General features: G+C 40.2%; 3 protein-coding genes across 12 annotated transcripts in view; 1 reads left to right on the top strand and 2 right to left on the bottom strand.

Moving 5' to 3' along the window:
• Positions 1–4,232, bottom strand: part of mocs1 (molybdenum cofactor synthesis 1) — a 12,688-nt gene extending 8,456 nt beyond the window's left edge. For both annotated transcript variants that reach the window (XM_035532908.2, XM_027001455.3), the window contains exons 1-4: positions 3,935–4,232; positions 1,383–1,515; positions 873–1,040; positions 219–383 (exon numbers count right to left, since the gene is read on the bottom strand). In XM_035532908.2, the coding sequence (XP_035388801.2) occupies positions 219–383; positions 873–1,040; positions 1,383–1,515; positions 3,935–4,159 (691 nt within the window). In that variant the 5' untranslated portion in view covers positions 4,160–4,232. The remainder of the gene's footprint in view (positions 1–218; positions 384–872; positions 1,041–1,382; positions 1,516–3,934) is intronic.
• The window catches only part of daam2 (dishevelled associated activator of morphogenesis 2), a 91,892-nt gene extending 86,094 nt beyond the window's left edge, over positions 1–5,798 (top strand). For 2 of the 8 annotated variants that reach the window (XM_081722293.1, XM_081722294.1), the window contains exon 27: positions 5,378–5,797. In XM_081722293.1, the coding sequence (XP_081578419.1) occupies positions 5,378–5,671 (294 nt within the window). In that variant the 3' untranslated portion in view covers positions 5,672–5,797. Of the gene's footprint in view, positions 1–5,377 lie in introns of all 8 variants that reach the window. The other 6 variants (XM_081722299.1, XM_081722298.1, XM_081722296.1 and 3 more) reach the window with 6 other exon arrangements.
• A 9,777-nt stretch (positions 5,799–15,575) lies between these two features.
• On the bottom strand, positions 15,576–23,606 carry fosl2 (FOS like 2, AP-1 transcription factor subunit). Of its 2 annotated transcripts, XM_027001448.3 has the most exons (5): positions 23,403–23,605; positions 22,916–23,035; positions 19,371–19,625; positions 19,078–19,185; positions 15,576–17,912 (listed from the first exon to the last, which is right to left on the bottom strand). In XM_027001448.3, exons 3-5 carry the CDS (start codon positions 19,608–19,610, stop codon positions 17,367–17,369), a joined length of 894 nt encoding a protein of 297 aa, XP_026857249.1. In that variant the 5' UTR covers positions 19,611–19,625; positions 22,916–23,035; positions 23,403–23,605; the 3' UTR covers positions 15,576–17,366. The 2 variants fall into 2 exon arrangements, with proteins under 2 accessions (XP_026857249.1, XP_026857248.1); XM_027001447.3 differs by having other exon boundaries at positions 22,916–23,606.
• Positions 23,607–25,304: the final 1,698 nt, after the last annotated feature.

Raw genomic sequence — 25,304 nt, forward strand, 5'->3', positions numbered from 1 at the left:
TCCAACACTGAGGTATCTGCCACCCAAGGCTCTGGCAGGCTGTTGCACCATTTGGATTTTCCAACAGCTCGACAAGGCCAGCAACAAGATTAACCACTGATCAAGTGTTACTATAAAAGAGTCACTTCCACTGCTTCTGCAGGGTGGGCATATGCAGTACCGGTCACCCACATTACTTCTCCATACCCAGTCTTAGCATATGGCCACAGGCCACCTACCTTTGCGCCTGACGATGAACTCAAACTTTGCTGGGACTAATGAGTCCAGACTGACGTTGAGCAGGTCCACGCCAGCCTCCTGTAGACCTGGCAGCAGTCTGGCAAGGTTCATGCCATTGGTAGTCACAGCAATGGTCTTCAGACCCTCCAACTTCCTCATTTCCGCTAGAGACAATAGACATCCTTATTTAATAATATGATAAAAGTGCTTTATTAAGAAAATCCATATTTTTAGGAAATTTTTTTTTAACCACATTTAAATAAAAAGAACAAAATTAAAGACTGCATCATCTGTTAAAGTCATGATTGTTGACCAATCAGATCAAGGCTTAATAACCGCAGAAATTGTGTGCACCTCCACAAACATTAAGTCTGAACAGAGTCTCAATTTATAGCGCCACACCATTATGCTCAGCTCTCCTAGCATTACAATTACTACTCTATTACCACACAACTGAAGAGTGTAACAAGATTCAACAGAATTCTTGTGCTTCAAGAACATGCCAGAGCTAGACAAATGGAATCTTTATTAAACGTTATTTTATACCATGTTAGAAATTGTTTATCTTTTTAGTCCAACATGGTCACCAAGTCACAATTTTAACAAAACACAGCAGAAATGGTCCAACCCTACTGGTAGTTTCTTTGGCTTACCAATGATGTGGAGGATATCAGGACGTATAAGGGGCTCTCCTCCAGTTAGTCGGATCTTCCGCACACCTTCCCGCACGAAGAGTCGAGCCAGAGTAAGCACCTCCTCTGTGGACAAGAGCTGAGCTCGAGGACTCAGCGTTACTCCCTCTTCCGGCATGCAGTACTGACCTGAGGGCAAACAGTGTCTCTGTACTTATACACACCTACCTAATAACAGTCTAATGTGCAAGATCATCTTTCAGAATGGATAATCCATGTTTTTAAAACTGATATCAGTCAACACAAACTGGAGACACAATGCCTTAAATGCCTTTCTCATTAAAACACTACAGTGCATCCACATGGTAAAACCAGAAAAGCAGTACATTATGTACTAATTTTTCTACACTGCTTGTTGTTAGAAGATTTGCTTTTTTCAGTCTAAATCACAGGTTGCAGCAAGAGTCTATTTGGTGAGGACATTCCTTCGTGTCCCTTCACAAAGCATGTAGGACCAATACTGGCACTCACAGCGCAGGTTGCATTTTTCGGTAAGGGAAATTCGCAGGTACGTGTGCCTTCGCCCAAAAGTGTCAGTGAGGGATTCAGAGAACGGCGCAACGTCCTTCGAAATCCATCCGGGCCCGGTTGCCACACTGAATTCCTGAACGCAAAGGACAACAAAGAATAGCAGGACACAACAGTGGTAAAATAAAGTCTTGGACTGTATGCGAGCAGCACCACCATGCCCTCTGCTTTATGGTCCAGATCAAATGCCCACACATATATAGCTGCGTAACAGAACTTTAAATTGGTTAAAAGTGAAAATAACCATGCAAATTATGCTAACTCTAGGTCCTATTAATGAATAGTAGTATGTGATAAAATAAACTGGATACATTTTAATAACAGGAATTGCACTTTTGGAGACACATTTGACACTTTTCACATGTATAACAACATAAATGTACTGTCTTTGACAGTAATAAAGAAACTCATTTTAGTGCATCCTTTGTACCTGTGTCTTTTTGCATTGGGCATTTATGCACTGGGTGGGGAAAAGAAAAGGGGGGAGAGAAAAAAAAAGCAAAAAAAAGCACACACATTGTGATAGAAACCTACCAGATAAAAATGGTATCAACACATTCTACAAACTGAAGAAAGAAAGGGAATAAAGAAAAAATATTGCAACAAAGACACTGTAAAATCTACGTTAACAAAGACACTGTAAAATCTACGTTAACAAAGACACTGTAAAATCTACGATAACAAAGACACTAAAATCTACGTTAAACCAAACAATGTTTCTGTGGCCAACTGAGGGAGAGATGGACAGAATTGTAAAAAAAATAATAAAAATAAAAAATCAATCTTTTGGAATATTGCAAACAATTCACAGGTGGATTTTATTTTGCTTTAGAGAAACACATACAGATTTTCCAAAAGCTAAATTATACTGCTTGTGTAGCATGACCTACATATCAAGCTGACATACATATCAAACTCACAGAGATGCATTACATGGTTGGTGGGCCATCGCAAAATGCTGTAATCTAACCACAGGGTAATGTGCCATATTTTCCCTCAGGCCCAGAAGTCTTATATTTGTGGTACTTTGTACTTTTCTCTCAAAATTCTGTGTACTTTACTACAATTCTGAATATCTCTACATCTCTTACTACAATAAACTGCACTCACTTGGAATCTTCTTCAGATTTCTTATATATGTATGCGTGTTACACATTGCAATCCTTTTCAGAGTCTATAATAAATAGATAATAGTGCATTATAAATAGTGTATATATTTCTACTGTTTGCCTATTTATATTGATCTTATTCTTCTCAGATTTACTTTTTTGAATATGTTACTACGTTGTATTACTGCTGCTAAATATAAATTTCCCAAATGGAATTTTCCAAATGGAAATCTATGAAGTGTTATCTTCTAACTTGGCTAGTAGTTGACTTCATGCAACACATGGGTCCCTAAATCTGCTCCTAAAGATTTATTGCCTGAAAGATGCTAGTTCCAAACCTCAGTCTAACACACCTGACTCTTAACATTTAGAACCATATGAGGACGTAGCTGTGCAGGGCAGTATCTAAATTAAACAGTGTACAGAACCCCAGGAAAAGGGCCCCTGCCACAGGGGGTCTAGTACTTCTGCACGGAAATAGGTGCATGGCTGGATCCACTTCAATAATTTCATAGCATTGCTTAGTTCTTCCCATTTTACAGTCTATAAGTTCAAAGTTACAACTTGTGTTTCTTTCCTCTGAGTGCCAGTGAATAACATGGGTTTCTCTTTCCTCATATAAAGCTGACAAAAACAAGCATAAAAGTGAGCATATAAAAGGTTCGTGCAAAGGCTGTGAGTTTCAGCAGATAACCCTTGAAATCCTGGATCAATGTTAGAGTCAGAGAGGGGACATCTTTGACCTTTAGCCTTTGATTGAGCAATTACATGTGTTCACTTCAGAACAATGCACAGTGGTCCAGGCCAGATCATCATGTTTCAAAAAGTGTCTAATGTGCATTAGCTGTTCTAATTTCTAAGTCTCATGTTTCTTTTTTTTTTTTTTTTTTTTTTTTTAACACAGTAGTTATTCTTCAGCAGATGAGGTCTGTGCTTGGACATATTAAACTTGGCACATGAGCAATGTTCTGGTCAGCCTTGAAAGATTTGTTAAAATTCAAGATTATTGTTAGCAGTTACATACATTTTAAAACTTTAATTGTAACAAACATTCACAAAACTTAAGTGTGCCTCTTGCCTACTGCCTGAACTATCTACACGTATGACTAACCTGCTCTGGACTAACTTGCCATGCACTTTGTGAAATATTTAACATATTAAACTGTGTCCTCAAAGTCGTTAGGAGGGAACCTCTCATGAAGAATCTTCGTCATTAAAGTGTTATGGAAATTTATGATCATACTTCTACGAGGCCTAAATTAACCTAAACAGGATAGAATTAGGCAAGTCAAAAGCAGTATGAGGGCGCACAATGCGAAATTGTAACCAGCCAAATTCTGTTGTCACTTATAAAGCATGCAAAAGCTCTAGAGCTTTACTTTTTACCTGTGCAGGTTGCGAAGTTGATGCGGCGTCGGTGTAAGGAGATGTAATTGAGTCGACCAATGCCAGCGGTTCTGTTCTATTTTCTTCTTTGGTTGCACTTGAATACCATCTCTGTGGTTTGCATGCCTTGTCTCGAATTGGCGGTTTCAAAATCCGCGAGGGCAAGGCCCTAGCGGCGTGTGTCTTTAAGATAAGACGGCAGCATTTGCTACTGTGCAAGGCCATTGCATACAGAGTATTTCCAGTTCAGCAATGACAAGCACGTTCCTTACGCCAGCTGAAGCTCCTCTACACTTGAGCAACACAGTACTGATTTGCTTTTACTCCTACGACACTGGAAGAGGTGTATCTTTATTCAACCAATCAGCTTGCTGAAACTGTGCATTGTGGGAAATGTAGTGCACTATCTAAATGGGCAACCAGTATTGACATTTTAGCAGAGCTCCAAGCAGATCTAAAAATCCTAATCAAACAAATTGAAACGTTAAAAATAGACAGTACTAACAGTTTATTCTGAGATATACAGACATTGGCATTTGAACTAGACTATGTGATACAATTAGTAGAAAAGTCGCTTTCTGAATAACCTATATCAGACAGACCACTCTATGAAATATAAATAATACAGCCTGTAACGCTCAACATGATAGTTGTACTCTGACCTTTCGTCTAAATTTAGTTAGTTGCTTACTATTAGCTCCATGTCCCCATCTCTGGTTGTACTTCATGACTTTTAACATTCATCTGGACTCTGTTTCCTCCATATTTGTTGATTTTATGCCATTGCTTAGCTGATACAGTTGAACACAAAACATTGTTTTTCTACCCACAGGCATGGCCATATTCTAGATTGAATCTTCTCTACTGGTTGTAAATGCTGTTTCTGGTGTATTTATTTGTATTTCAAATCATAAATTTCAGCCACTCTTTGTCTTCCTAATTCTAAGTCTTTAGAAAGTTTCCAACAACCATCTGCTATAGATTATGTGTCTTTCTAAGCCCATCTTAACTCCTTCTTTCTCTAAGGTCACCATGCATTGCTCTTCTGTCTCCCTCTATAATGAATGTGTCTCTGTTGCTCTCTAGCTCCTCTGAAGACCAGAACTGTTCTCAGAGGTTTACTACTGAGCTCCTTGCTATGAAAACCACTGGCAGACGTCTTGAGTGTCTTCATAAGAAACTGGATTGCATGTGCATTCCTTTGCGTTCTTGGATCAATTTATGATCTGAAATACTAATACATACACCAGAAACAGCTCTGTGAAATTTGGTGCAGGATCGGTGATGATCTGGGGGTGTTTCAGAAAGGCTGGAACCAGGCAGATTCATCTTTGTGAAGGACACATGAATCAAGCCACTTACAAAACGGTGCTGGAAGAAAACTTGCTTCCTTCTACTCTGACAATGTTCCCCAACTCTGCTGATTGTTTTTTTTTCCAACAGGACAATGCTCCATGTCACACAGCCAGGTCAATCAAAGTGTGGAAGAGGGACCACCAGATCAAGACCCTATCATGGCCAGCCCAATCTCCAAACCTGAACCCCATTGAAAACCTCCGGAATGTGATCAAGAGGAAGATGGATGGTCACAAGCCATCAAACAAAGCCGAGCTCCTGGCATTTCTGTTCCAGGAGTGGCATAAAGTTACCCAACAGCAATTTGAAAGACTGGTTGAAAACATGCCAAGATGCATGAAAGCCATGATCAGTGTTATTCCACCAAATATTGATTTCTAGACTCATCCTAAGTTGAAATATTAGTATTGTGTTGTTTATAAATGAATATGAGCTTGTTTTCTTTGCATTATTTGTGGTCTGAAATTTCTGTAACTGTTTTGTTATTTTGACCATTAGTCATTTTCATAAAAAAAAGATGCTCTAAAATACAATATTTTTATCTGGAATTTAGAAGAAATATTTATTGAATAAAACAAAACTGCTCAGCCTGGTCAAACACATACCTATCAATTGATAATTTTGTAGTGGTCTTTTTTTTTTCTGGAGCTGTGTTTTTTTGAGGTTGTTGTTGTTTTGTTTTGTTTTTCCCATTAGCAAAATTATTTGACTTCAAATTTACATTCAACAAGCAAACCTCTGACATCTAAATTTGGAAGTAGGTGGAGGCTCGATTGCATTCTGTTGTATTGTTATTACCCAGTAATGTCACATAATAGATATTTAAGCAATATCACACAAGAGGGAGCCCTGTTATACTGAATATCATCATCATCATTATCACTGCTGTCAGCATTATAATCAGCATTTTCTCTGCTGCAGGTCTAACACTTAGCAACACTTATTTGTATCATGGTACAACACACAGGAATGGCTAGAACATTCTTTGGTGATTAATCATTTACAGTCATCTCATGATACTTACAGTCACAGGTCAGTCCATGGGTTGAGCCTGTCTGTGATTTCTGTGAATTTTATTTTTTTTAATTTTTGAACAGTCAGTGCAGTTTAATTCAGTGCTATTACTGAAATAACCTAATTTAAAATGTACAATTACAACAATTTGATTGTATTAAAGGGTAGCTAACATTTGCCTTCCCAGATAGGGCAGAAAGCCTGTCCAACAAAGTTACTCTGGGGCTGCTTAAGTTCCTGTAGCAATAGCCTATCTGATTTTTGTCCTGTAGAGCCTGATTGCATCTACAAGATAATTTCCAAATTTGAACCTTCGTCATGTCAACTTTATCACTGCTAAAGGTGTGTGTCTCTATTATTTGAACTCCTGTCTCTCAAATCATTAATCATCTTCCTTGTGCTCTGAAAACCGCTGCTGTCACCCCTATCAAACTTGGCTTTGACAATTCAGCTATGGAAAATGTTATAGCCCTTTCTTACCTTTTCCAATCTTTTGTCTTTAAACTTCTTGAGTGAGATGCTGCATCCCAGCTTCAAGACTTTCTGAAATCCAGTAACATTTTAAAAAATTCAGTCAGGTTTTCACTCCTATCAGAGTACTGAGACAGCTCTTGTCTACGCTGTAAATGATGTGTCCTCTATTTGCCTCCCCTTTGACCTTAGCACAGATTTTGGTATGGTCAGTCATAACATTCTCATTTCTCAGCTGCTAGAAAAAAACATGGGCGCATAAGGAAATATATATTTTTAAATAAATAAATAAATATATATATATATATATATATTTTTTTTTTTTCAATGTATGTACAATATATGTATAATATGTATATATACACAATGTACAATGTATATATGGATATGTGTGTATGTACACAATGTACAATTCCAGCTTACAAATTTACAGATTTACAGTCACATGGTGGTGGTGGTCCCCACAGTTTATCAGTTTCCCTGATTCAGGGCCCAAATGGCCTGTGGGAAGAAGCTCCTCTTCCGTCTCTCTCTATTGGTCTTCAGGGAGCGAAAGCGCTTCCCTGACCTCAACAGAGAGAAGAGCCTATTGTTGGGATGGGTGGGGTCCTTCACAACCCTCTTGGCCTTGGTCTGGCACCGCTTGTAATAGATGGTCTGCAGGTCAAGAAGTTCCGTATGAGTGATGCGCTCTGCTGAACGTACCACCCTTTGGAGTGCTTGTCTGTCCTGCTTGGTGCTATTCCCAGTCCAGACTGTGATGTTCCCCGTGAGGATGCTCTCGATAGTGCAGGTGTAGAAGTTCAAGTTTCAATTTTCAAGTTTGGTTTATTTGTCACATACATAGTCATACACAGTATAATTCGCAGTGAAATGGTTTGAGAGTGCCATTTCACTGCAGTGCCATTTCACTGCAGTTCCGCAGTACTGCAGTCTGAAGTCTCTTAGGCATCTGAGGTGGTAAAGATGCTGACGAGCCTTCTTTGCCAGGGAGTTGGTGTGGCGGGACCAGGACAGGTCCTGCGAGATGTGAACTCCAAGGTACCTGAAACTATCTACTCTCTCCACTGTGGTTCCATTGATCCTAACAGGTTGGTAGTGCTGCTCCTGCTTCTTGCTGCAGTCCACAATCAGCTCCTGTGTCTGGCTGACGTTTAGGAGGAGATTATTTTCCTGGCACCAGTTTTCCAGGTGTTTACTCTCCTCCAGGTAGGCCCTCTCATCATTGTCCGAGATCAGGCCCATGACGACGGTATCGTCAGCAAACTTGACAATGATGGTGGCTGTGCAGTCGTAGGTGTACAGTGAGTAGAGAAAGGGGGCTTAGGACACAACCCTAAGGATCTCCAGCGCTGAGGGTGAGGGTGGATGAGACACAGTTGCCCACCCGTACTGATTGTGGTCTGTCTGTTAGGAAGTTGGAGATCCAGTCGCACAAGGATGTATGCAGTTCTAGATCCTCCAACTTAGCAGTGAGTAGGGAGGGGATGATATTGTTAAATACTGTAGTCGACAAACAGCATTTTAACATAATTACCCCTCCCTTTGTCCAGGTGGGTCAGATTGCATCATCAGTGGAGCGGTTGTGGCGGTATGCAAACTGCAGCGGGTCGGTGAATACCGGGGCTAGCTGGTATGCGCAGGCTTTGAGGACTCTCCCGCCGATACCGTCTGGTCCCCTTCCTAGTATTCACCCTTTTAAACACTCTCCTCACGTCACTCTCCGTGATGATGAGGGGGCGCTGTTCTATGGTGGGCTCTGCGCATGCGCCGTTGGCTGCGCCGATAACAGCATTTACGTTGTTAGCGTTAGCGCTGTTAGTATTAGCGCTGCTAGATGTAGCCTCGAAGCGAGCGAACAACGTGTTTAGCTCATTCGCCAGAGACTCATCCGCGCTCATCAGTCCAGAGGGTGGGCTCCTGTAGTCCGTGATCGTCCGTAGTCCCTGCCACGAGGATCTATAGCCACTCTGCTGGAACTGTGTCTCTAGTTTGGGTCCTATTTAGGTGTTAATTTGAATCCATTGGGAGGCACAAATCTAACACTAATCCTATTCCTCAGGGTGTCCCCCCCCCATGCTTTGTTTTCAGCCCTTTGTTGTTAATCATCTACACCCTGCCCCTTGAAAACATCATTAATCACCACGGCCTCAAATTTTATTGCTATGCTGATGATATTCAAATTCACCTTAACATTATTTCCTCATGTGGCTGGTAAAGCATTAACTGTCTTCGGGGAGGCGCTATTCAGTTCCTGGTGCATTGCTTTCCAGTCACCTGATTACATTGTTAATTAGAGGGGTGTAGTATTGTATAAATGGCCCTGGGCAAAGTTAGTGAAGTATTCACACCTGAAAAGCTTCCTTGCCTGTTACAGTAAGAATGTTGTGTTTTGAAAGTGTCAGGCATTATAACTGTCATCAAGGCAACCAGTTCTATTCTGACTGCAATGTTGTTGCAGGTATATGGCTATTTAGAGTATGAATGATTCACATCTTTTTAGTTCACGGCTATTTCACTTGTCCTGCTTGATTACAGTTATGCTAAGTATTTGTTTGCCGTGTTACCCACTAGAGAGCTCTCACTGTATTTTGAAATTGTCACAGTGGCATAATCTGCTATGAATTTTCTTGTTATCATAAATGTAATTATTGGCTTCATTATATATTTATTACCCTAAATTTCTGATTTTAAAATATATTAACCTTCGCTTCTCCACCACGTCTGCTCACAATTGTTACATTTTGGCTGGACATACCAGGTAAAGAATTATGACGTGCGTTCCATTGTTTCTGTTCTCTTTTTAAATGTATTACTAAAATTGTTTGTTTTAGAAGTCTGTGTTGGTTGCTGTGTTTATAATGAAGGCAAAACAGCAAGGGAAGTAACTGGATTGAGACTACCCATAAAACATGGCTCCGGATGTCACCCATCTGGATAATTCTTTTGGTGTGTAAGTGGTAAGGTTGATGCTCATAACTTAATCAGGTAAGATTAAATACAACAACTGCGGGAAATGGTAGCCCAGCTGAAAGCTGATCATGAATGATTGAGGCAGGAACACGGGGCAGTGGCAGTTCCTAGTGCAGTTCCTGCTAGCTCCTCCTGCTAATGCAAAGAGATCAGAATGACTAGGGAGTTTGTAGCGTTTTCCATACATAGTCTCTATTTGGATAGACCAGCAAGGTAGATAAAATCACTCAGTTTCAAGTGAAAATCGTACATTAGAACACCCCACTTCATTCTTTTCAAACGAGCTCATTTTCGGCCACGCACCTGTCTGAGTTGTCTGCGCTACACTAGCTGACTCAGTGGGGTCCAGAGGCTTCTCTGTGCACAGCCGCCCAGCTAGCGTCTACCAGAGTGTGAAGCGTTCAAGGACATTTGCAAGTTGTAGCTACAAAAAATAACCTGGGTTACACAGTCCCGCTCTAAACATGCATGCGTCTCTGTATCAGCCACACGCATGCATGCATCAGTTACACCCTTGGCTGTACACTTTTAAGTTCAGGCCTGGCTTTTGTTCAAGCTCTCTGTCTTTCTGTGTCACCCTCTCTCAACTGCTCTGTTCTCATTTTCACATGGTCACGTTCACCTGTGTAAAGAAAAATATTTTCCAATCTCCAAGGAAATTTCTTAAAATCTTACATTTTCATGTATTCACTTGCACCACAGCATAGAGTAATAAACAGTACAAGAACTCATTGAGTCAGTAAACAGGCAATGCAGCAAATAATACAGTATACTACACAAACAAGCTACGCAAGACAATAAACAGTAACACTGTTTTTAATATAACGTTAGATGTTTAATGGCGTCTGTATAGGTTATGCTGTAAAGAGTAATAACAGTGTGGCTTCTAAATATGATCTAATGTCTATGCAGTAAAGTGAGTGGAGCAGGTAAAGATCAAGAGTACGAGTCTGTCCTGAACTGGCCATTAGACAGATCTGATGACCGGTGGGAAGTAACTGCTCATGTCCTCTGCAATCTGAAGATAATTTTAATAAAGGGGATCAATACTGAAGGTTATGAAGGAAGCATAATTAAACACGGAGAGCCTTCTTTAGTAGTCAAACCGATTGAGAGTGTAGCCTTAAGTAATATTTTACAGAGATTAGATTTAATCTAAAGAGTAATCAAAAGAAACTGTGTGACAAACTGAGGGTCAGAGTCCAATGCAGTTTTAACATGTTCGGTGTCGTTGTTGTCAGGTTTTTAATGGAAAAAATCAATACAAAACACCAAGCTAAGAATCCTGCCATCATATTTAGGCAGTGAGGCTTACAGTAGTTCTAGTGGCTGGCCTCTTGTGAGTACAGGGAAAGAGGCAGTAGATACAAGACAAAAACATCAAGAAAGATATCAATGCAGATAAGGACTTTAATAAAAGATAGCTGAAGATATGAATTAGACCTGTTTAAGAAATGTTTCATTTGGTTATCAAGATGCTGTATGCCTCTCCCAAATAAGCAGTTCTCACTAATTATGATAAATAATTATTTTCACTCCAGTGTGGAATTAAGCAAGGTTGCTATATTAAACCCCTTTTGTTCAGTTTGGCACTAGAACCTCTTGCCATAAGCACGAGGAGCCATCGTGATATCGAGCACCACAATCAGAAATACTGAGTCCAAATTTTAATATTATAAGCAGATGATCTGCTCTTGTAAATATCAAACCCTGCCTCCTCCTCACCCCCACTTAGTTTATTTAACTTATTTATCAAATGTATCAAAACATTGCCCTTTAGTTTATAATTAATTCATGCGTGTTAGGCTGAATATCCCAAACAACCCCAAGGATATATTTAAAGTAAATTTTGGTGATTTACTGAACGAGCCAAAGAAGAAAAAGAAAATTGGAGAACTGTACCATTGTAATTAATAGGTCATGACAATGCAATACAAGTGTTTTCTCTTCCCTGATTCCAGTGACACTTTATTCTGAGTGTTGGAGTCCATGTATGTAGATATACCTGAGAAGTCACTGAACATGTAACAGGTATAGTACAGGCCAACTTATCATATTCAACAAGCTGTTATAGACATGCTGTTGACAACATTTGGTTATGGTTAGGTTCAGGATCAGGGCCAGTGTGAGGGTTAGGATTAGGTTTTGGGTTGGGGTTAAATTTGGGGTTAGGATTATGTTTTAGTTTGAGTTTAAGATTATTTGGGTTGGTCTGACATCTGACCCTTGAACTGTTCCACTTGTGAATAAACTTGACTGCAATTGTATTCAACCCCTCCTCGGATTCCTTCATTACAATATTAAAGAAGCTCTGTCAATAGTTTATTAATGATCTGTGAAGGACAGTTTCAAAATAAAGTACTACCCAGATGGACAGACTTTACCAGTCTTAAATCACAGCAGTATTCTAGGTTGCATATTCTGACACAGACCTAGAAATCTTTTCTAGAGGACTGATTATATTATGTATATAATATTTATTTACATATTCATATATTTTTAACCTTTTGCTGCTATGTTGCTTACTTGGTCTTTCATTGAGGCTGAGCATTACAGCCACCATGCCATATCTTTCGTTTGTTTTGGTATTTGCACCACCTACAAAAAAAAATTGACTTTATCTTTGGGGTGATGTATCCAACAAACGATTATTACTTTTGTAGTTTTTGTTCATGTTCTGTAACATACTGCACATCTGCCCTGCCTATGATTTCTTACTAGAAATGGAACCACAACAGGCAGGTATAAAGGCTGTGTGGATGCATGAAAGAACAAAACTGAATAGGTTGGATATCTACAGGGACCAAGGTGAAGTTACCTAGATAGTTTGCATTGCATGAGAAAAATCTGACCAACTCTGTAGCTGTCAAAGCAGAGAACGTGGATACAAGTTAGATCAACTTGATCCCCTAAAAGATCAATGTGATTTTAAAAGTTAGTATAGAATAAGGTGATAAGGAGAATATGGCACAACACACAAGGATTGTTTAAGAAACGTCTGATAAAATGATATGCAAAAGCAATACAATGCAATATTATTTTTAACAGAACATTTTAAAGGCTCTTCGTCTACTCACATTGCTCAGTACTGCCCTCTAGTGTACAAACAGCAAAATAGCCTTCCAATAAAAAGCAGAAATGGAAAATAAAATGCAATGGTGGTTTGCTTGTGATAGCTAGAATCATTACTTTTATATTGATACATTTCTTATTGATTAATGTGAAACCTTACTAAAGGAAATTCAATTATATAAGACACGGCCATTATATAAGACATGGTTAACGCTACTTTGGCAAGGTTAGGATATTATGGGCGCTTGATAGCCCTACAGTCAAAATGGTGTGCACATGTAGTGGTCTACCATTACTGACTTTACACCATGGTTTTGCTCCTTCTCCACAATTTTACAAGCCAACACATTTCATACATCAGCAAACAGAATTCTTCATTAGATCACAAACCTCTTAGCACAAAACCACAGTAAGAATAGGAAATGGAGACCATGTTATTGCATTACATTTAACATGGACTGCTTATCTCATTACTTTTTACTGCTATTGAGTAAGGCATTATTGTTAAAATTTGTTTTATTTATTTATTGTTAAGGGATTCAAACTATTGTCTTGGCGAGAAATGATGTTCAAGGATTAAATATCCAGTTTAGTTTGAAATCCTTTTTTTTTTTCCCCCTAAATGAATGCACAAACATTCTGCTGGGAATTTTGGAAGCTCAATTATTGAATCATATCCCTGCATGGTGTCATGCAAGCTAAATGTAAAATTGGCACCACTGTTTGGAAAGGAAGGAAATCTATGAGGAAGGAAATCTGTTAGTCATTCTGCTGTATAGTGAATAGTCATCATTATGATTGACCACACTTGCCAATGGTCTGTAATAACAGGGCTCATAATCATTCCTTTGTGTAACCTATGGCATTCCAATACAATATGTGCTTCATAGCGTGTTATTTTATGCAGTGTCACAAGATGGCAGTGCATGTTAACAGGCTGTTTTGTTGAGGTCATGCCACGCTAATGTAAGGCTTATTGTAAGTGCAATGCAGAGGGTATGTCTTCAGCAGGTTCATTTTAACGATCAGTAAAATTTCTCATTTTCTTAAGATAACATCTTACGTTTTGAGCTTCGCCTGGCATGTGAATATGTTTCTAGTCTGCTTCCTTCTTCTCTGTGCTAATAAGAAGACTACTGTTATCCATATCTAAAAGGTTATCCATATCTATATCTAAAAAAGTATTTTAAAGGGCAAACATAGTTTTCAAAAACATGGTCAAAATGCCAGCCAGCCAACAGTATATTTTTACATTTGAATGTCTCCAACTGCAGATTCACACTTGCTTTTTTTTTCTTTTTCAGGACTCTGTGCATTAATCAGTAGTCAGTAAATATATGGTTGCTGCTTTATGTACTGGTTCATTTACTGTTCTAAAAATCTAAACACTTAAAAAAAAATAAATAAATTATATATATATATATATATATATATATATATATATATATATATATATATATATATATATATATATATAAATAAATAAATAAATACAACATTCAAATTCATGATATTCCTTCTGGCCAGTATTTGAGCACATCTGTTAGCCTTTGTTTTGTGTAATCTCACTTTGAAAGCTTACAACAGTCTTAGCATACAGCAGCGACTATGCCAAATGGATGTCCTTGTGCCCTAACAGAATGACCTGACTGTTTTGCACAAAAGTCATTTTCTCTGAAGTACTTCCTAACTGCTGACTGCATTTGTTAATATTCATGTTACTCATTTTATTATTGTACCTTTGGGCTACATCTGAGCATGAAATTGTGTAAGATGTGAATCCCTAATCATAGACCAGATTCAGTGCAAAAAATACAACAACCAGTATGCAGGATTTCTTTATGCACAGATGTGGAAGGAAAGAAAGAACGAAAGAAGCCACAAAATCAAACTTTTTAATATTTATTTGAAAGTAAGACATTTTCACAACAGACACATACAGCTCCAAACACAACTGTAAAAGCTTTGAATGATTTCAAAATAGATTTCACTCCAAACAACAACATGTCAACTTAGTAAATAATCATGATTTATTACATAATTTGATCAAGTGAAATACTGTTATCCATTTATGTTCATAAAAATGACATATCAGGTTCCAAATGCACCTTGCCCACCAGTTCTGTTTGTGGGTATTTGTAGAGTCAGAGGTCTTCCACCATGCGCCTAACATTCGTGTGTATCATTTGGCCAGATGTAAATGTTCAATTTTACAAGATCTTCACAATGCACTATGTCTAAATATTTACATCTATATAAATCCATGTCTCTTACTGTGTTTCTGTGGCATGCTTAAAACCCCAAATTGCTTGGGCTATAATTAAATCATGAAAATAAGCAAGAGTCCAATATCCAAGCTCACAGATTTCTGTATACATGAAGCCCTGTAGATTTAGTTTCAAATAGCAAGCATTTGTGATGTATAGATGTATCTGATTTCCTTCGTACAAAAAAAAGAGGCATGTTTGTATTTTTTTTTACCACTATCTATTGCCAATTTCTTGATATTAAGTAGTGCAGGTTTGCATACAACTATGTCAAACTCAATGACAAAATAGAGGCACTACTGAGGGTGATGGAGTGTTATTGCCTGCAGGAGACTGTCAGTGAATGGCTCAGCCATGGATGTGAATGGTGCAATCAGCCAAGCGCAGAGAGAGTTAAGAGAAACAGAGAAGTAGTAAACTCTAACAATCATGAGATACCCACCAACATAACCAAGCTCTGTGGACAAGCAAAGTACAACTATCAAGAATACCATTTGCATGTTTTATTATAATCCATTTAAATAACCAAAAGGAACAAACACTGACATACATATTGCTGTTTTTGTTGTCATTTTCTGTCCTTAAACAGTTTAAGCAATTACAAAAGAGAAAATATTGTTTGGAAAGCAGGACAAGTACACAGGATTTCTAGATGGCTTGCTTAAAGATTTCTAGGATTCAAAGACAGACGGACCGGGTACAACTCGCAGTCTTCACACACTTTCTTTTTTGGTATTAGAGTGATTTCTCCACTGAACGCCTTAAATCTTTCTCTCATTCTAAACATACATCGCATTTCTTTTACAGCTCCTTAGCAGATATGAAAATTCCTGACAGAAATAAGTGACAACGAATATTCCTTCAAATCTTCAAATAGAAGCAGCGTTATTCCTTTCTCATTTGCTGCATCCAGCACAACAAAGCTGAACTTCAGGCTCACGACATGGCAAAGACAACAGAGTTCTCCGCGCTATCCCGTCCGTATCCCAAAGGAATGTTTGAAGTAAACAGTTCATTCAGAAATATTGCAACTGTGATCCTTTCTTCACAATAGGCCCTCTTAATCATTCACAAGTGTCTCAATATCACTTTGTGATTCCTCATAGGCTTTCAGCCTGCACGTTCAACAGTAAGAGGAATGCCAAGCGACTTAATCAGAGTTCAGTAAGAAAGTGCAGCTGGTCTCGTGTCTGGCAGTCAAGGCTCAGCCAGTGTTGGAGGGAGAAGTGCCCATTTGGCTTGGCGACGTTTCAGTTCAAACTCTACAAGTCTGAAAAAAGGACATCTATTGATCAAGCCATAAAAGTATATTATAAAAGTTGTACATAGTCATCATCGTTTCCATTTTAATACCACAGTGTCTGCCCAAGAAAAAGCAGTATAGCCATGTAAAGGGTTGGCGGCTGAACCTAATATGGCTAGAGGATCCTCAGGTATCTCACCTGTGTTGTGACAAGATTGATGCGATGTGTGCAATTGCTTTTACTAATGCTTGTGTGGCTCATTCACACAGACAAAAATCCCTGACAATAAATTCAATGAAGTGTGTTCTTTAATAAACATAGCAAAAAATAATGTAGAAGTTTGCAACATGGTTTTTGTGCCAGGTATAGGTAAAGTTAAAGAGGTCAGCCTTTAATAATACATGTTTGTTTCTTCTTTCTTTGAGACACTGAGGAATTTTCAGGCTCAACCAGTGAACCCTTGACATGATTTTAAACAGCAGGACACAATATACAATTGGACAATTTTCACACAGGTCATAAATACAAGAGGCGGTTAATGTAAATGTTAAGCTGGCTTTGAGCACATCCACCTAACTTTGTAGTTTTCTGATTCCAGACTCCCAGTACCAAACAAGGATGTGACTTCCCATATAGCCCTAATTCCTTGTACTGTCCAAATCATTAGTTAGTAAGCCGGAAACGGTTTTCAGAACTGCTGTCAAATGGTTTTATTGAGTGCTCACTGTGTAATGCTGTGAGCATGGCTGAAATATCTCTTGATTCTTAGGTTTTCAGTCCAAGCATGTTGTTCTTTTTGTAGTTGAAATGGCGATTGAAAATTTCCACTTGAACAACACAAACAAAAACAACAACAAAAAAAAAAAAAAAAAGAGAGAGAGAGAGAAAGAAAACTCCCTTCTGAAACGTTTAAATAAAACGAGCACATTAGCCCTTGAGGGTTCTCGGCTTTGTAGAGATGAGGTCCTGGGTCAGTCCCAGCCAGCCACGCTCTGGGGGATTTTGTGACAAGAAGGCATGCCGCTGGGCTGGGTCTCAGAGAGCCAGCAGGGTGGGGGAGTTCAGGGAGTCTGATGACTGGTCCCCGCTGCTACTGCTCCGCCGGTGGGCCTTGGAGCACGACTCCGAAGAAGGTGAGGGGCTCTCTGGCTCCAGCATGCTGGGATAGGTGAAGATGAGGCTGGGGTTGCTGGGGGTGGACACGGGTGTTGAGGCGGCAACCACGGGTGTGTTGAGGCTGTCACCATCCGAGCAGTACATGCCGGGGCCGAGGCAGATGGGCTTGATTACGGAGTGCTGACCCTTGCCCTGGTTGCCACCCTCATCATCCTCCAAGGGCTCCTGCTTCACCACGACCGGATTGAGGGCGTTGAGCGGGGCCCGTGGTCCCAGGGCCGAGCGCATGGTGAGGGGGAGCGGGGCACACTGCTCAGGCAGAGAGCCCTGGTGACGCTCCTCCGGGGGCAGTTTGCACATAGGGTTGTGGGCTACCAGCATGAATTCCAGCTTGTCTTTCTCTTTCTGCAGGGTCTCGATCTCTTTCTGCAGGTCGGCCTTTTCCTCCTCCAGCTTCTCTGTCTCCTTCAAACACACAAGCAGCCCAAAAAATGACAGGACTGAAAACCAAACATCAAAAAATCACTTAGTCTTACAATATAAAAGCTTAACAATATGAAGTGTTTTCTGTGCTTGTAATGCTAGTTGCTATGCACACTGTCTACAGTGACAGTGTATGCATATTTGTAGTATTCCACTTGAAATTTTGTAAAAGATGCATGAGAGTGAGGCAAACAACATCTTCATGGCATCTTCTCATAGCCCTGTCCCCGCTTCAAAGTTTTTAGTGCCATATATAGCACTACCTTTTCCAAAGATCCTTGTACTGTCCTATCCAATCAACCATGGCTGCTTTTGGTCCTCGCATGCATTTTAAGTTAACACCTCCAATTCTTTAACTAACTATATGATGGGTTTTCATGCATAACTATTTTGCCCCAGCCAAGGGGGTGTGATGGGGGTGACTGGGCTAACAAGACCCAGACAACATGGCTAGATGACCAGATATAACTCACTGTCTGAGTGCTTTGAATTCGTACTACTGGTATGAGGAAAAAGCAAACCAAAATCAAAAGGAGCCCCCCTCCCACAATTACAAAGAAAGAGAAAGAATGCATCAGTTTCAGAGCTCTATGACAGCCCCTTATTTGGTGAAGTGTGAAGGAATGAAGGAGGAAGGAGTGGCAGATAGCACTGCGTGGGGTGTCATGTGCGGTTTCCTCTTCACCCGATATCAGACAGTCCGTCTCATGCCCACGCCCTGCAGCACATTCCTCCCTCGTGGTTCTGGACTGACAGCTTGAGAGACACCATTGTGGTGCTAATTAGTTCAATTACAGCCCATATAGTCTGGGAGAGGGGGCATTCCCATGTACTGGCAGACAACATTGGTCTTTTGTAGCTACATTAGCAAAATAAGCTCTGTAGCTGCCTCCAACCTCAAGGATTCAAGCGAGAGCAACTTAGAAGTACATGGGCTAGCAATGTTACCTCTCTCTCTTATCTACAGTTTACAATAAGTAGTTTACAAATCATGCTGAAAAAGGCCAGATGGGTTCAATGGGGGGGGTTAATGTAATTTTTTTAACCTAAAAATATCAACACCAGTGCTGCCTTCTGGTGCATGCTCTCCTGTGTGCTGGATGTGGACCCAACATATGCATGTTTTTGTGTTGAGTGGGGAACTCACTCCTTGCAGCATCTCGGTCAGCTCTCTTCTGCGGTTACGGCACTTGGCAGCGGCCAACTTGTTCCTCTCTCGCCTCACTCTCCTCTTCTCCTCTTCCTCTGGCGTCAGCTGTAAGCACAGTGGGAACAATGAGAGGTCATACAGCACCAACACCCACATCTAACCATCTGCATTAACTTTAGCATCAATGCCTGTGCACTAAGTACATTTATGTGCATTGTCATATATGTGGTGCTGTATACGTCATGCAGCATTCTATCTACGTACTGGAAGAAGACCAGCGAGGTGCCCACCTGCTCATCTCTTTTGCGCCGCCCACGAGCATCGCCGATCGAGCGGATGACCCCAGGCCGCGCTAGGGTGGTGTGGCCCATGAGGTTGGGGCCACTCGACACGGACAGGCCGTATGGGTGCGAGCGTGAGTATGGGTTAGACATGGAGGTAATGACTGTGGGTTGCACCATCCACTGCAGGTCCTGGCTGGTGGTTATGGCGTTAATGGTGGGGATGAAGGCACTGCTGGAACCGGGCATATCGACTCTGTACTTCTGCAGAAAATGAGAAAGCCCATGAGGAGGAGGGGGGGGGTGCAAGAATGGAGAAATGGAGAAAGAAACATAAGAGGGTGATGAGAACTGGGGTTTGTCCCCCATGCTCGGTTTAGTTAGATGTGGGGATGGCTCTCTCACAGGGCTCCCACAGTTGCCTGAACCACTTGGAGATGAACCACTACTTGTGGAAAGGGTCCCTTTAAATGACTTTGCCATATGGCACAAACTTTCTTTTTGATTTCCATACAATTGAACTTGATTCTTGTGTTCCTGCATATCTTAAGACATACACCATTTAGCTTATCTGTTTTATGCACTCGCATCATCAAGGAGTAATGAATCACTTTTTGCAGCATCTCAGACTGCAGTCCCTCCTCTGCATACCCCCATAGCGATGTTGTGACATGTGGTGAATCATGGGAAAGCCCACACTGCTTCCTAATGCTTCTCCATTGGGGTTAACATGATGGACTTTGTGACACAGTGGGCCACACAGTTACTGGTGTGTGGAATCTACAAACTTTCTTTTTTCTTTTACTAGTGTACGAATTATTTCTTTACACACACACACGCACACGCGTGTTAGGATTCTCACAAAATGAAATATGAAAATAGTTAGGAAAAACACTGAAACTCTGTTAGCATGAATCATGATGCTGCTACACAGTATTCACATATTATTTCTGTTCCTTTATAAATGTGTAACACGTGAACCTATCACTTTTGCTCATTATTTGAGTAAGTCTGCATCCTGAATTTGATACTTTTCCCTTATTAGTGCCAGAGAATAGGCATGTCTTATTGTCCTATGTTACTAAAGTAACGCTCAGTAATTGTATTTACTCATTATTCATTAACTAGTGAAGTTATTTTGAAAAATTGATTAATACGTAACACTGCAGAAAAAAGTTGGTAGAGTTGGTAGCTGCTTATCTGACGCTGAGTCATGCTATGGGTGTGTCGTTGCGTTAAATTACAGAGTTTATGCCAGTAAGTCGGGAAGTGTATTATATTTAGAGATGGGGTCAGGATCGGATCCGGTGCCAACACATTCCTTCGGCAAAGCCAAGGCAGTAGTGAAAATTCTCTTGCTTTCACACATCCCAAAAGGAATGGTAACAGAAAGGTGATTTAGCAACATTTACGGCAAGTCCGCGTGTGTTGTGAAGTCATTTCTGGAAGCACAAAAAGATGGACCCACTCCAAGCCAGTGTCTATGATGGTCAGTAGAAGTATGTTTATTTAGCAGGCTTCCAGGAAGGAATAAAAGGTAACTCGAGCAAACAGAGGTTCTGCTCACGATGAACATGAACATAAGATCATAAGGGTTGGTTTAAAAACATTGTATCCAAAAATCAACAAGTGTAGACATTTATTGATAACCTATATTTTCCTGAGATCGTGCGTTATTGGTTATGCTTCCGTCTTTTGCTGTCAGTGTGGTGTCCCGTTTTAAGTATACAAAGAATGTCACGCAAAAGTGAATACGCACGCCAACTCCAACTACTGACAACGCAGCTGCTGTTTTCCGGAAACGAATCCCATTTTCCTTCCAAATCCTAGCCAAGTCTGAACTTTCTTTCAAGCTTTCTAGTTCTTTTAACTCTCATCAGTAGAGCATTTAGCCAGCAACGTGCTGCAGTTTTTCAGGAACTGACTTGGAAATCCTCCAGAGTTTCTTAAAAGTCCTTCGTACCTCCAGACGCTTAAGAGTATTTGAAAATCGAACAACCTATTGTATGTCCTGAGTCAGCCTATGCAAGAATAAAATATTGTTTGTATTGCGTCCGTCTGTATAAAGAAACATTGTTTTGTATAAGCGGAAAAGTCGCTTACATATTCCGATAATATAGACTGGGGGAGTGGAGAGTTTCTAGACGCTCCAGGTATGATATGAGATTAAAACAGCAGTGTGTTGAGAACAACCTGTTGATTATGTCTCAGTGCGCACAGTGCCGTCTGTGTTCAAGGCGCCCCGGAGTGGCTAAATTGGGGTATAAATACCAAAGGCCTGACGTGAAACTGACACAAGAGCAGCTTTCCCCTTTCCCTTTCTTTCTGACTGTAAAGCAAAACCAACGTATTTTATAAACAGCAGGTTTTTGGTGATGAAGACTGTAAATATTAGGAAACAATTACAATACTTGTACATTAATCCTTATTAATCAAGATTTTAAAATCTGTTGAACCTTTGAAAACACGAACGTTCCAAAATAGCCACGATCCCTAAAGCCAGGATAGCTTCCTATTCGTGCGCAACAGCCTCTTTAACATGGTTAAGATTCAAGTTCAAATAAGCAAAAATCCATTTTATACAAAACTTCAAATTAGCTATTAAATTTCATTTTACACAGACAGTAGTGCTGGAATTCCATGTATCCGTCGTATTACGATTTGGCATTGGCTACGCTCCGCTTACTTCTTGCAACTGTAAGGGCTTTGTGGTCTTTATTTATCGCGGGTACGTGAGTTCGCAGAGGTGTAAGGCCACAGCCAAATTACCTGGAATATTATTTCGGATATAATTCACAATATTAGCTATAGTACCGGAAGTCTAGAGCATCCTGTGGTCACTATGTGCGCAGTCTATGTGGGCCAGCTTCAGATTTACGCACAACACCCACGCTTCTACTGCAGCCTCACTTGATGGCATCTCTCCGCACCCTCGTCCAAGGAAACATGCGATCGCCAACAGGCACGTTCAGTATAACAAGTCTACGAGACCGGCCATATTATTTATTATACCAACAGTCCAAATTTATTCACACGATATGTAAGATGGATCCCTTAAAAATAAATAAATAAATAAATATTTAAAAAGATCCGTTCAAAGAGATGAAAATGTGAGTTTTGAATACAAGTTATGCGTAATTCTGTCATCGTGGTTGTATTTCGTGTAGGCCTATGGCATCTAAACGTTTTAATTACATGCTGTATCGTCAATAGTTATAATTATATCAATATATACACAACTCCCGCGTCTGTTAACAGCGCCCAGATGTCTTACAAGTAGTGGTTAATAACTAGAAATATAAGAGCAAGGTTTGTCTGCTCTAGTTAACCTTGCTTTGACTTCCTTTAGTTACATACCAGTAACATTGCAATATTTTTTTTTCAGCCAAGGGTGAATTAAACTCGACAAAGAATACTGAAACTGTCTATATCCCTAGCAGCTGAGAAAGAAAACAGACCATTTGCATGGCTTGGACCCTTAATTACTTACGGAGAACCGTAAAGATCTCAGTGAAGCCCACTGTTTCTCATTACGTGGGGTAATTCGAGATTACCTGATAGCTTGAGGCAGAGATCGGACTGCCGATTGTACTGCTCCCACTTGTGAACGACTCCGGTTGTGCCGGGGAAGCGCTACTGCCGCGGGACGACGTGTCGTAGTTCCCGGAGTAGTCCTGGTACATGATCCAGGGAAAAAGGGAAATTTCAGAGGTTGGTAGTGAGGTCCGACACGTTTAGAGTGTCTTCTTTGGGGAAAAGCACTTCCAAGCAAAGCCACAGTTGATCTCCTTAGCGTGAGCTAAGGTTAATTAAAATTAGGTTAATATCCAAATAATTATATATGGACAAACAGGTCTATCAAATCCGGGTCCTAGGAACGACTTAAATTATATTTTATAACCAGAGAACACCCTTGCAAGTGTTCATTTAGTCCAATAAATAGGTTTTGATTAAAGATGTTTCCCGTTGCAAAGCTAGTGAATAACACTTAAATTGTTCTAAAAGAATCAACTGAAATGAAAATGTCTCTTGTGCACCTACTTTCTGTAATGAACTCAGTACTCGCGCAGCTTAGTCCCGTTTTGCCCGTACAAATGACTCACAGGAGCGACTTGTAGTTTGTAGGTTTTTTTTTTTTTTTTTTTTTTTTTTTTTTTTTTTTTTTTTTTTGGCGACCAACTTCACTTCTGCTAGCTCGCTCTATCTAGTTTTGCCGGTCACACCGATGGCTGATGACTCACTTCAATGGCACTACTGTGCTTTGCAACTGCTTATCAACGCCAACTACGTCTACAAGCAAGAGGTCTTAACCAATCTTACACAAACATAGGGGTGTAAGATCACGAGTAAGATAAGAAACTATGATTAATCGAATGCAATTTTTTATTGACCATGTCAAAAAATACAAATAAGCTACACATGCAAAGAGTATCAAAACATAATATTAGTTAAGTGCGATTCATCTTCATTCCGAACAGCTCGGCATGTCCCTTTGTCTCGTTTGGTGTCGACCATTGACGTAGGTTTCCAAAAATGGGCAGTTGCGTCAAGCAGACGCGCATGGGTTTCCTTGGTAAAGGCATGGTAGAGGCGCATCAGGGATTCCCTCCCTCTTTCCGCACATTCAACTTCCTCCCAATGTGGACTGGTCAAGGTCCGTGTAGGGTAGAACAACTTCGGATGCACGAATGCAGCGGTTATGACCAGTACTGCTGATGATATCTTAAAGTTAGAATAGTGGACTATGTGTGTAGGTTATTTTTTGCTAGGCCTAGATATAAAAATCTAAGGACGTTTAATGGCGTTTTGTTCTCTTTCAGGGTTTGGCTGATTTTGTGTGTGTGTGTTTGAGATTGAGAGAGAGAGAGAGAGAGAGAGAGAGAGAGAGAGAGAGAGAGAGAGAGAGAGAGAGAGAGAGAGAGAGAAGAACGAGAACGAAAGTGGTGACGGTGATATTGAATAGGCCTATTTCAATTCATGTTTAGTTAATGTAATGTACTTAAAGTAAGTTCAGTTATTTTTGGTTGACAGCTGCGTTAGGGCAGGTGAAATGGAATTCACGCATAGCGTGAGGAGCAGACAGGTGTCGCTGGTGGTACAACAAGGTTTATTGGGGGAAGGGACGCAAGACCCACAGAACACCTCTACATGTGTTTCAGATTCATATCACTGCAGTAATATACCGAAGCTAATGTATCGAAATCAAAAACAGAGCTCAGTGCATAAAACATAAGAAGCAGGCTGGCATTTATATAACCACCAAAATAACTTTTGTATTGAGTTCAGTTCTATATATAAGGACCAAGATTCTTTATACAGATCACAGAATTCTTATGCAAAATCGTCACTCTCAGCATAAATGCTTAATATGTGCTCAGACCGTTGACCACGGGTGCAAATTTGACTACGAGATTTTTGAGTACAGGTTTGTTAAGCATTTTACACTTAATATTTGTTTAACACGCAAAAATTAAATGAAGGGTGACAACGATGCAAGGGACAAGTTGCAGCGACAGGTTATTGGTAAATTGTTATATATATGGACCCTGACGGGTCCACTAAACCACAAAACTGTAACAATACACTATCATAACTGCCTTGTACCTTACATCATTCTTCTTAAATTAGGTTACTGCACATCAACCTAAAGCAGGCGGGTAATATTTGACATGCCGTAAACTGATGTCTTGGTATCAACATGTAATTTTGATGTAACTGAACATGGTTTTGACAAGCTGTCATTTGTCTTGATGTATTGTTTTGGTTTTGTTGCACGCTATAGGTAGGTCATGGTGGACCACGGTCAGCAGGGTATGTTCTGTGGCTGCTATGTGATACCTCAGATAAGCATTATGGAAAATAACAAGGCTCTAGGTACACCGGGGCATCAGTGACGCGTGTTCCTTGCCGTTTCGAGCGTCATGCGGCATCTGGCACAGTTAT

This window comes from Electrophorus electricus, chromosome 10, assembly GCF_041902795.1.
Source record: "Electrophorus electricus isolate QZ-2024a chromosome 10, ASM4190279v1, whole genome shotgun sequence".
NCBI lineage: Eukaryota > Metazoa > Chordata > Actinopteri > Gymnotiformes > Gymnotidae > Electrophorus > Electrophorus electricus.